At 40.8% G+C, this 12,692-nt stretch overlaps 1 protein-coding gene across 4 annotated transcripts in view; it reads right to left on the reverse strand.

Moving 5' to 3' along the window:
• Window positions 1-241: 241 nt before the first annotated feature.
• ckap5 (cytoskeleton associated protein 5) overlaps window positions 242-12,692 on the reverse strand; it is a 39,731-nt gene continuing 27,280 nt past the window's right edge. Inside the window, exons 33-45 of one of the 4 annotated variants that reach the window (XM_054776950.1) lie at window positions 12,068-12,246; window positions 9,705-9,728; window positions 7,927-8,100; window positions 7,738-7,858; window positions 7,421-7,600; window positions 7,149-7,336; window positions 4,423-4,498; window positions 4,122-4,310; window positions 3,666-3,803; window positions 3,271-3,354; window positions 3,036-3,195; window positions 2,840-2,961; window positions 242-1,988 (exon numbers count right to left, since the gene is read on the reverse strand). In XM_054776950.1, the coding sequence (XP_054632925.1) occupies window positions 1,728-1,988; window positions 2,840-2,961; window positions 3,036-3,195; window positions 3,271-3,354; window positions 3,666-3,803; window positions 4,122-4,310; window positions 4,423-4,498; window positions 7,149-7,336; window positions 7,421-7,600; window positions 7,738-7,858; window positions 7,927-8,100; window positions 9,705-9,728; window positions 12,068-12,246 (1,896 nt within the window). In that variant the 3' untranslated portion in view covers window positions 242-1,727. The remainder of the gene's footprint in view (window positions 1,989-2,839; window positions 2,962-3,035; window positions 3,196-3,270; window positions 3,355-3,665; window positions 3,804-4,121; window positions 4,311-4,422; window positions 4,499-7,148; window positions 7,337-7,420; window positions 7,601-7,737; window positions 7,859-7,926; window positions 8,101-9,704; window positions 9,729-12,067; window positions 12,247-12,692) is intronic. The other 3 variants (XM_054776952.1, XM_054776951.1, XM_054776953.1) reach the window with 3 other exon arrangements.

Below are 12,692 nucleotides of genomic sequence, written 5' to 3' on the forward strand. Positions count from 1 at the left end.
AAGAGAAAAAAATAGTTTTGTAATGAGAAAAAAAGTTACAAAACTAAATAAAGCAATTTTATGAGAATAAACATGTAAAATGAGGGAATATATTTTAGTAACAATGTTGAAATAAAGAAAAAATACATTTTCTTTTTTTTAAAGTTCTAAAGTTATAATTACGAGAAGAAAATTTACAAGAGGGAAGCTGAAATGAAATAGTTGGGAAATTAAAAAAAAAAAAATTTGAAAAAACAGTTGTAATTTTACAGGAATAAAGTCAAAATATTATGAAAAACAGTCATAATCGAAAGAACAAAAGTAGCAATTTTACAAGAATAAACTTATATTATGGAAAAAAAAACCACATCATTTTTAGTAACATTTCACCTACATTAAAAAAGCTGAAATGCAGTTTTTCTTGAGCTCCATATAGCTTCTTAGCATATCTCTCTGTGTTGGTTTACAAAATATCAAAGTGGCCCTTACATCCTTTCAGCTTTCAGAATGTGGCCCTCGGTGGAAAAAGTTTGGACAGCCGTGACGTATATGAAATGAAGTTAGGAGTTTAATTCCTGCACACTTGAAATGATGTAAGACTCAAACACAGTATCATTTAAAATAAAAAAAAAACATCACTTTATTGCCATCCCCCCCCCCACGGATTATGCAAGGAACAATGGCGCAAGACAACGTTAAGAGATGACCAAAATTGTAATTAAATACAAAAACAAAATGTTATTTGTTGCAGAGGTTCAACGTTCAGCTACAGAACAAATATAATCACTTTAATCTTCAAAAGAAGCCCTACAAAATAACATTGTTGCAATTAAGCAGTGGGTTTACCAAAGCAAATGTTATTTACATGGGAAAATACAAATCACTGACACCATGCCATGCTCTCTCCAACCAGGGCCAAGAAAACATCCTCAAATGGGATGAAGAGCTGAACACACAGCTTTACAGTGGCGCACACATTGCCTCTGGACTCATTTTCCAAAATAACTTGTCTGGGTGTTAAATGAGGACATTACATACAATATTTACAGCCACTCTGTGAAACATTACATAGATACTATAGATTTCGGGTCAGAAGTTGAAATCAAGACACTTAAACCCAATTAACTGAATTTCAAAGCCCTTTTGGCATGTGTCATCACCCTGCGGGTAAAAGCCATGTTCCTTCAAGTGGCGTCAACGCAAAAACAACTTCAGATCACCACACAAGTTCCTGTAGGTCTTGACAGTGTTTGGCCACAAGGGGACAGTCACAAGCGGCATCTGAACAGCAATCACAACCGTGTAGTCTAATATCAAGTATCTCCACAAACACATAGCAGGAAACTGTTTATCTTGAACCAACGAATGACTTATGCTGTTAATGACCTTGAAATATTTACACACATTGTAATTTGACATAACAAAGAAAAGAAAGATTTTAGGCATCACACAGTGAGAGAAAGATGTGTGTTAGTACGAGGAAGGGGTGGAGCTAGGGGTGTGGACTGAATTTGAGTCATGGCTCATTCCGAACGCACCAAACTACAAGGAAGCCAAACATGTTTGATTTTTGACTACTTGAACATCCGTTACTGTTTTCATATAGAGGGAAGAGTTGTGTTTAGGTTCCAAGAGCTTCTTCAGTCCATCAAGCCAGAGCAGGAAGAGGAAACACACAATGTGCTGTAACTGGAGGAGGCTGCTTTTCACCAGTAGGGCTCTACAACTACAACAGGGAAGTGTTGCTCCTACTGCCTGTTGCTCTTGATGCGCTCCAGACGTTTCTTCAGGTCATCCAGGTTGCCTGCTGGCGAGGCCGAGCGGGTGTGCGCGTGTGACGGGGAGCGGGACTGAGCGTTGTTGTGTTCCTGCTGGCAGAGCTCTCGGGACTCTTTGAGCTGCGAGAGCTTGCTTTGGAGCATGTCGGTGGAAGAGGCCACCGATGGCTTGGAAGACAGCAGGGAGGAGATGGGGGCTCGTTTGGCCTCATCGTCACTTCCGCTAACACCCTGCAGAAGGTGAGCAAAGGGTAAATAGAAGATACATATATATAAAAAGTGAATTCTTCGTTAATCACATCAGGAAGTATTACAGATGCACTATTCAACTCCCATTGTAAACTTATTTGCAACATGTACATACTTTGAATAAAGGCTCATTTGTGATAAACAGTGCCGGCGTATAATGTGTCATTTATGCTCTGTGCTGAGTGCGAGTGTGCATTTTTGTTTGGTGCACAATCATAAGATACTTGAGCTGATATGCCCATTTAGCTCAGTAAGAAGCCTTGTATTGAGTTCTGTACTGTTTTCACAATTATGTCTGTGTTAATTGCATTGTTTTACTGATTATTCTTTGCATGCCATATTGTGGCCAACCACAGCAAAATAGCAAAAAGCCCACAGTTCACATCTTACCGCAGATTGTCACCAATTGTTATGAATAATATGTTTTAAAGCAGCTTCTCCAGCACATACGAGCCCTTGAAGACTCCTGGTACATGTGCTTGCGTTCATGAAGGAACAATTGAGGACGTGCTTCTCTAAAGACTTCATTTTCTAATAATAAAAAAACCCGATATAATCATGGAATTAATTAAATATATTAAACTAAGATGTTTTATTTTGTGCTTATTGTGGTTTGTTTTTTTTAAAGTGTGCAGGAGTCGGTTGCATGACTTTAGGTCAACTGTATGAAGGGGTACAGGACTGTGAGAACCACTGCTTTATCTTAAGTTTAAATAAGCAGGCTGTATTGTAAAGTGTATACTGAAAAGCGCTATAAAACTCCAAAACATTGTCATTGTCATTACTGTATGATATTAAAATGTTAATGGTCTCAGTGTGCATTAGAAACTCACTCTAGAGGTGTTTTCCAGGCCTTGTCTCTGACGGAGGATCTTGAGTCTCTCGTAGTACATAGCAGGCTTTAGATCTTCATTGTTTCCACTCAGAGTGTTGTCAGCACCGTGCTGTGCAATCACTGCAGAACCACACATGACTGTACACTCCTATCGGGTGAAAAAGCTGAGTGACGCTTTTCGTCTCCAGTCTCACCTGTTGGGTTCTGGATGCGAGGTTTGCCCTCTCGCTCTGACTCAATCATTCGAAGTCCTCGCTCCACGTAGCTTTGGAAGAATGGGGACGAGTTCTTGAGGAATGGTTCCAGGTCCACATCTGTATACTTTTGTTTGTACTCGTACAGCTCTGTTAGCCCCTGGGGGTCATTAGCGTACAATATTCAAAACACATCTGAATGTTTTAGCCGTTTCAGTACTGCTCTGAAACTCACCTCCTTGGTGTTCTCCTTTGAGCCAATCTTCTTGAAGATTTCGGACAGAATGTCACTGACCTTTGCCTTTGACAACCGATCCTCCTGGGAAGAAAACATTGCAAACAAAGGACACCTCATTCCTGTAGATTTTCTTTAACTTTACGGCACACTTCACCTCTTTATCAAGAGCTGACAATGAAATGAGGAGAAACAGATGAAAGTAGCCAATCAAAATAATTTCACCACAGCAATGTTAGCAAATCAGTCTAATAAAAGACAACAGGACACACAAACAAGGGATGCATAAACAATAAAATCATCACATACCAGTCCTCTCTGAGCTCTACCGCATTTACTACTCAAAAGTAACTGAACACGCAATTGCACAAATTTGCGTTTCGTGCATTTCTCACCGTGTGCAGACCAGTCTTCTCATTACCGCGGTCACTCTTGCTGCCTGACAGGTTACCAGCGTGTTTGACAACCCGCCTCAAATGGGCCTCTAATTCAGACTCATTCCGGTTCTCAATCATGGACAGGTGGTCCAGGATCTGTCAATTATTTACAAAGAAACAAAATTTTAAAGACAAACATATATACTGCATATATAACTCCTTACAAGGTGCAGTGCATGTATAAACTGTGCTGAACATTATAATTGACTATTTGAATTCTGACACAAAGGAGTTTGGCACATACATTCATTGGCTTGTCTGCTTTGCCTCAAGTATTTGTCAGTTAATGAAAAAAACTTTACTGCAATTTATTTCTACAGTATTTCACAGTACTCAAACTAACTGCTGGGAAGCCTAGAAGCAGAAAAAAAAATGTATAGTTTCTTCCAAATTTGCATAGACTGAGCTTGTTACCTGAGCTCCCGTAAGCTTGCAGAGGGTATGTAAGAGAGTCTTGAGGGTTCGGTGTGGGACATCACTCTTCAGTTGCTTCCGTTTTTCTTTGGGGAAAACCTTCATGATGTTGTGGACGTCGAATAAAATCCGATCAAGGTTGATACTGTTGATGGTTTCCGGGAGGTGGCGGATAAGCCTCCACAGGCACTGGGTGTACACACACAAGCACATGTTCATTCAGACGTCTTTCCAAACTGCTCATTAACACTTTGGGTTTCTAAAACTGGAAGAGGTTAATGTCCTCAGCTTGGACACTTGCCTTCATCACGAGTTCAGAGAACATGGGAGACCCTGCTGTTGAGACCAAAGTGTCTTGAAGCATCACCAGCAGGGCGCTGCAAGGAAAAGTCAAATTCAATAATAAACATGTAAATTAATGCATTCATCAGCTATCCATCTTCTTCTGCTTATTAGAGGTCGCGTCGCAGGGGCAGCGGCCTAACCAGGGAAGGCCAGACCTTAAACAGCGGTGGATGTTCTAGGAGACATGGTGTTGTGAAAATCTTCATGGCATTTTTCAAATGCGCGATGGGTTTGATCGCATTAAAATTCCCCAGCTTCTGTGCCACCACGGGAACACTCGTGCATGGCAAGTTTTGCACGCAGCTGCAATGCCTTTTTTGGGCTTTAAAAAAAAAAAAAAAAAACACAAGGCGTGGAAAAGCGTGCCAAGGTGGCAGTAAGTCACTTCACATTTCCGCTGCTAATATGCTCCATGGTAGCCAGCCTAGTGCTGACGGCTAATGCAATGCTAATTCCTAACTGACGCGCTTGCGAGGCGGCTAATCTGTTGTAGCTATCACTGCCAGGAAAACATTCCATACTCCTCACAACACAATATTAGTGAATGTTATTACTGTTGTGAATGTGTCACTTCCTGTGTGCGTTCTTGGCTGTGCTTGTTTGCATCTGGTTGCCGGTGTCACCTTTAAGTGTTCTTGACATGAATTGCTTGCAGTCGATTTGTCAGTTTCAGTAAGTAAATAGTTGTTTTTTGTTTGTTTTTTTTTACATTTTTAACATTTTTTTTTTTACTATATCTATTCGACACATCTTAGAATGATACTATGGGGCTTCATTTCAGGGTTAACTGGTCTTTCATTTTCCAGGTGTCAGTGTCAAATACTGACAGTGTGTGTTATATCATGGTTATCACAACACAATATCAGTGAATGTTATTATTGGGTTATTGTTTTGAATGTCACTTCTTTGGCTTTGCTGCGAGTTCATGGCTGCATGTGTTTGAATCTGGTTCCCGGAACGTAGTCTGGCAGTGACGTCACAACCGAGGTGGCGTTGGTTCAGAAAACTCGCTGTGGGGCATGTCAAAATCACCACTTCATTTCACTCCTCTTTCATAGTTGCTTGCTTATGAGCAGTATGAAAAAAATGTCCCTCGGGGATGAATAAAAGGCAGACTGGAAGTGATATCGAGGTTCAGAGTTGAGTTTAGCTTACCGTGGGGTACGGTCACAACAGCAGCACGTGTTTTTATGAGGGATTTTTATTAGGAATTATTGTGCCTGTTGTGAAATAATTCAAATCCTATAATAAAAGCCTGTTCCAGCAATCAAGTCTGGCACGTGTGTGTCACCAAAACATTACTGCAGGGGTCACCAACGTGGTGCCCGCGGGCACCAGGTAGCCCCCCACGACCACATGAGGTGCCCGCAAGCCTTCTTTTCATTCAGGTTTTCAGTTAATAATGAAAGAACAGTAGAAAGAAATGCATTCTGAAATACAAAATGTGAGTTGTGGACACCAGCATTTTGTTAACGTTCTGGTAAAACAAGCGTATTCGCTTTGTTTGGGTTTAAAATAAGCTCTGAAAATAAATGTTACAAAAATGAGCTCTTGGCCATTTTCTTTTTGTAAAAGTAGCTCTCACAAGGAAAAACGTTGGTGACCCCTGCATTACTGACACCTAGTGGACCAGTGTAGAAGACTTTTAAAAGCCTTATACTGTACAGTCAAAACATTTTGTATCCCTTGGTCACTATCTGACCGCATATAGCAGCCAAAATGCCGACTCAAGCAGAAGCTTCATGCACGAAAAAGTTTTGTTTTTTTAAGCAATGAAGCCGTCGTGTGTAGACTTTAATTATTGAGTCGTAGCTCTGTCACAATCAATCACAAGATCCACACAAACTGTCAGTTCGACATAAAAAAAGCCGTCTTCTGTGGAGCTTGTTGCAGACAGTGACACCGTTTATTTCCTGGTGTGAGACAATGTGCACTGGTCAATACTGTAATGCCCCTTGTTGTGGGGAAGGAGAGACTCACGTCGCCGATGCACTTTAATCGCTTTATTAACAGCGGTTTATTAACCTACAGTAGTACATGTAGTTCTTTACAACTTTTATCTGCAGTCCCACAGTGCCCTCTACTGGTCAACATTCAAAATGGCCGCCAACCTGTCTATAACGGTCACCTGCCTATAGCGGACATTTTGCCGTCTCCCTTTAGTGGCTGCTAAAGACAGGTTTGACTGTATTTGTATTTTGGTTCATTGAATCATTTTTATGCTTGAAAATGCTTAATTTAGGCAAAAATACATAACAGTCTCTTAAATATGCATGTTTTGATTAACAATAAGCTGTATTTAACCACAAAACAGCATGATTTATTAATATTTTTGAAAAACTGAGCGTGAAGTTGCAAAATTCAAAGCGCGAAGTGGCGAGGGACGGCGGTAATGAATCTGATAAATTATGTGACCCCAGAAATCCTGTTGGCAAATGAAATGAAGACTAACACTACTTTACAGATCACAGCAACATGCAAATGTACTCCATGATCTTTGAGCAATAGGAATGGGACCGTATGATAGGAAACTTAATGTTAGTTATTTTAAAAAGTAGTGGACGTGCCATCAACATCCTGATGCCACCCATATAGGCTGCAAAAGATTTGTCTTGTAAAACTTCAGCATGCATAACAGTTAGCATTCATTTCTCTGTTGGTTAACAATCAGGACACACTAACCTGGTAATGTTGGTCTGGTCAGACTTTTCCAGGACTCTGACTACGACCAAGTTGACAGATCTGATGACCTGCTGCCCTTCTTCTATGTCCTCCACCCTGCTGTCCAGCATCAGTGTTATGAGACCATGCATCAGGTCCTTCAACACACCCATGGAAGCCTCTCTCGCCAAAGACTCCAAAGAGAACAACTGAGGACAGACAAGAAAAAGGTGGTCTATCAAGTGTTTCAAACTCAGGCTCTGCTGGTAAATGAATCACATGAGGAGACTCACAGACAGCATGTTGCCGAGGATGCAGCTATATAATTTAAATATGTCCTTCTTGTCCAGCCTGTCATCAGCCATGTGGGTATTATAGATGAGCCTGAGCTGCATGAAGGTAGCAATGAGGAACTGGTCTATGTGTCCTGACATGACCTCTGCTTTGTTCTCTTGCCACAACACCTCGTCAATCTGTGGGGACAAAACACTTTAGCCTATCTAATATTTATTGGTCTGCATTGTAAGCAGTACCAAGTGTTTGAAGCATCGTAGTTGAGATAACAGGCTGAGAGTACCACACACACAAAAGGGAAACCCGTGCTTCGTACCTGTGCAAGTGCTTGTATGCTTGTGTTGATGTCCCCGCTGGCCACTTGAGAGATAACAAAGTTTATCGTGGAAGCTGTGCTGTTGTGGAGGTCATCAAAGTGTGGGGAGACGGCACGCATCCTGGTAAGACAAAACAAAGCAGCATTAAAACATCTGCTTTATAAACAGAGCATGTCAGATAGACTTACTTGGGCTCAGGAATGACAAAAGGCTCCAGAAGCTCATCTAGCTTGTGTTGGACGAGGTCTGGCAGCTCACCCACTCTGCTGTGGTCTGTCTCAATCATGTCCAGGTCTAACTGGAACTCTTTGGGAATAGGCATGTGAGAGGACTCGCTGTGCTGGGCATTCTGACGGGCTTGGCTGAGATAGGTAGGGAAAAGGTACAATATTTCAGGTCTGATTGTTAACTAATCAGTGCATCTTACCTCCAAAAGAAATGCATTTGTTCCCAAATCATACAAATTTTGCTACTTTTCAAGCAGCTAACGCTAAGAATCAAACAGCAACAAGACTTTCCCTTTTCTTTGCTCACAGTACCAAAAGGTTTGATATAAAATGAAACAATACCATTTAGAAACAATCAGTGTAAGTTGTTAAAAAAAATGAATTTGGTTCTCCTGGAAAGCTGTGCGGGTGTGGGAGCGTTTGCCTTTTTCCTCATTTTCCTGCTGTTCACTCTGTGTGGCGTATTATAAAAAGGGATCGCTATAATGTGTAATGTAAAAGAGTCATGCATGTGCACACTGAGTGCGCACCGCCACACAACTAATGAAACATTACTTTTACTAAACATCCTTTCATCCACGCTCATATTACGGGATATGCCTATTAGCATACTACCATATCACACAGCGCTAGTCCTCCATTCCCATTTTTTTGTGGTTCCACTAGCTTTAATACCACCACGACCAGACATCATACATTTTTAGATGAAGTACCGTAATTTCCGGAGTATAAGATGCACTGGTGTTTAAGCCGCACCCACTAAATTTAGGAGAGAAAAACAGATCAGTACATATACTGTACAAGCCGCACCGGACTATAAGCCGCACATGTCCACGTCATAAAATGGCATATTGTGGCACGCACAAGTCCGTGAGGACCAGGTAGGTCTTTATTTAACAGGAACCAATCGTGAGCTATGAAAAAAACTCCCGATGAGCTGGTCAACCCGTCGGAAATCGCAGGATGTCATTACTCAACATAACAGCCTGACTGACGGTGTCATATTAGATAGAACATGGCCACAGCCAGGGAAATGCTTTGCTGGGGAGAAATGCATGATAGGAAGCCGTTAAAATATATATTTTTTATTCTAAACGCGTATTGGTACTCTGTTTCTCACCTACCTTTTCAGTGTTAAGTTGCTGTGATGATTTTAGAGTTCTTTCTAAGATGACACGGTGAGTCAGACTGTTATACTGAGTAATGACCTCCTATGATTTTGGATGCGTTGACAAGCTCATTGTGAGTTCCCTTATAGCTCGTGATTGGCTCCTGCCAAAGAAACAGCTCCTGTTTCCTCACTGACTCGCAAGCAGCACAGTATTTAAACGATTAGCAGTAGTTCTGAAGTAAAGGAAATGTCACGATATTAGAACATGACCATAAATTGCCCGCACTGCTGTATAAGCCACAGGTTTCAAAGTTTAAAAAAAAATGTAGCAGCTTATACACCGGAAATTACGGTATAGAAAACCTAGGCATTCATACCGTAAATTAACTATTTGACCTAATAGTACATGGACCTTTTGATACCGCTACACAGAGCAACTAAAATTATGAGTGATGACAGAATAAAAGTCGCATCAAGGGAAGAGATGAACATTGCACAGTACAAGAAAAGAAAAAGAAAAATATTAAAATGACAGCATTTGTGTTCATTTAATATTTGATGACGGAATGGCATTCTGAACTTTTTGCCATGGACACAGAGTCATGAGAGAGGAAGAAAAAATACTCACATCCTATAAGTGCGATACATAATTCTGCTCCAGAAAGGAAGGCAGGGAGAATACAGAAAGGAGGAAATCACAGGGAAAAAAGATGAGGGGTTAAGAGACATGCAGGTAACTTGTCCACCATTCAGGCAGGTAAAAGACACACAATGTTTGCTTCCACAGACAGTTGGCTTTTTAAGCCTTAAGTATGCCATATGGACAAACTCTGGTGCAATTGCTCTGCTAGTGTGGGTCATCTGGTCATGTGTGAATGCTATCATCTGAACCCTTTTGTGCACTAAACAAGCAGAACCGCACAGCTTGGAGAGCTGGCTCCACTTGGAAAGAAACTCTGGTCCATTTCACTTTCGCTTAAATGTAAATGTATTCAACATTTAAAAAGACAGCAGCCCTTTTGTTTTTTGTTGTTTTTTTTTAAAGGGAAAATCTGTTTTGTAATGTAATACGTCAACGAAGACCAATCAGGTTGTGACTTCATGCATATGCATTCAAATTTTGCAGCCTTAGATACGGAAAACATCTCAAATGTGTAAACCATGTATATATATTTTTTTAAATACATAGTTTGGTCTGGGCCAGACTACCAAACTACAAAGTGCAACCTAACTAGAGTGCCTGAAATGATTTTGTCCATGTAGCACATGTGTTAAGCGCATCTAAACATGCAAGACTATTAAAAACAGGATAAGAAGAAAAGAGAGACACCAACAACATAAACAGCATTTCACCAAATTAGTCTTGGTGAAAGAAATGGGGTGGGTGTGGGGGTGCTTATAAAAGTTCAACCGCCCAGATTAAGCAGTGATTATTTACACTGAGGTCAACATGTTTTTATGCAACTGTTTGTGATAATAGTATGCGCAATACAATTGATTGGGGTTATAGTAACTTGCACTTGCACTATAGCACTAAACCATACCATTTAACAAGCGCTTCAATCAGTTTAGACATTTATTCAATTTAAGCAGTTTCTGTTTTAGTACTATGCTCATTTGTTCTTTTATGATTTAATAGCAATGCTGCTCAGCTTCCAACTCAAGTAGGCACTAAGGATGTGCCAATATTGATAACTGATATCAGGGCGATATCAGCAGAAAAACAATATCTGATTATCGGCAGGCATCTCAAATCTCCGATATTGGCACTCGGGTACAGGCAGTGATTCCAGACTCTGCCACAGCATGTCTATCAAGCAGTGACCGGATAGAGCCCATGTGCTTGAATGCTAGCAAGGAGCAGGAGTGATGTCAGCTGTGTGGCAGTAAAAAGAAGTTGCAGCTGAGTGCAAAACTTGTCATGCACAAGTTTCCCGTGGTGGCACAGAACTGAGACAGTTTAATACGACGAACTTCATCGCGCATATGAACGGGACGGCAAAAAGTCGTTGGCTATAACAGAAAAGAGCGAGCCCCTAGCGGTAGGGAGAGATGTCAGGTTCAACTTTAAACGCTGCATTGAGCACCTCGAATCTCTCCATATTATGCCTAGCGGCCACTACATTATGATTAAAACTATACCCCACATGCATAAAGAAATAAATAGGTGAGTTTTTCCTCATACCTACTGTTACGTGCTATTCTGTGTTTGACTAATATCACTTTGATCAAGCCTTTAACATTCTAAACTACAAAATGAGTAATAAAATTGTGTATGATTTGTGCTTTTTCAACATTCCACACTTAAAAAAATAATAAATGGTATGTATGTCGTATTGATATCGAATCAATATCGGTGTAAGCCGATATTCAAGGCTGCAATTGTGGTATCATATCGGAAGTGAAGAGAGGTTGTGAGGCTGGTTGGATGTACTGCCAAATTCTCTGAAAGGCCTTTGAAAACGGCGTATGGTAGAGAAATGAACATTCAATACACGAGCAACAGCTCTAGTTGACATTCCTGCTGTCAGCATGCCAATTGCACGCCCCCTCAAATCTTGCGACATCTGTGGTATTTTGCTGTGTGATAAAACTGGACATTTCAGAGTGGCCTTTTATTGTGGGCAGTTTAAGGCACACCTGTGCACTAATCAGCATCTTGATATGGCACACCTGTGAGGTGGGATGGGTTATCTCAGCAAAGGAGAAGTGCTCACTATCACAGATTTAGACAGATTTGTGAACAATATTTGAGAGAAATGGTGATATTGTGTATGTGGAAATTCAGATAGTCACTAAACTATGTTTTCTTAATGATGACTTGTTTCAAATCTATAAAGATCTAAGGCTCAATAAGTCACCGTTACCATCATGATAGAAACATGAATATGTACAGTATTTATCTGGAAATATAACGCTTCACAAAAAGGACGAATTTTCTACTTCCAGTCATCCCCCACTCCCTCGTTCCCCGGCAGAGCGATGACCTACTTGAGTTTGTTGGGGTCTTCCTGTGGAGTAGACCTGCGTAGGAAAGTGCCATTGGGGTTAACTGGGTGATCTCTTTGAGACCTTTCAGTAGCACTCTGCTTAGCTGGAGCAGCAGCAGTCTTCTTTGCTGAAGAACGCTTGATCCTCTCCTCCAACATGCTCATATCTTTCTCTGATAACTGGGAAGGATGGAAGCAGTCAATTTTGGGGTTGAGATTGTAGTCCACCCAGACCAGTGATTCCCAACCACTCTGCGTAATAGTGTGTCGTGAGATCATCAGGTGTGCTGCAGAAAATTATTCAACTTCACCTAATTAGTCCAGAAATGATTCTTTACTCCAAATGATTTATCTCTTATCTATCTATGGCAGCAACTAAGAGTGATAGGCAGAACAATTAAATGCTCTTCCGCTATGGCTGCAGGTATGTAAACAACTTGTGTTGTGTAGTGTATACAGTCGTCCCTCGTTTATCGCCGTTAATGGCTTCCAGACACGATCTTGGTAAGTGAATTTCCACAATGGAGTTTCGTAGTTAGAGCATAGAAAACTTGATTATGACTTTCAAAATACGTTTTTTACCATTGAGCCCTGCAGACATTAAAAAAACACCTCTATAGTCACCT

Source organism: Dunckerocampus dactyliophorus, chromosome 5 (genome assembly GCF_027744805.1).
Source record: "Dunckerocampus dactyliophorus isolate RoL2022-P2 chromosome 5, RoL_Ddac_1.1, whole genome shotgun sequence".
NCBI lineage: Eukaryota > Metazoa > Chordata > Actinopteri > Syngnathiformes > Syngnathidae > Dunckerocampus > Dunckerocampus dactyliophorus.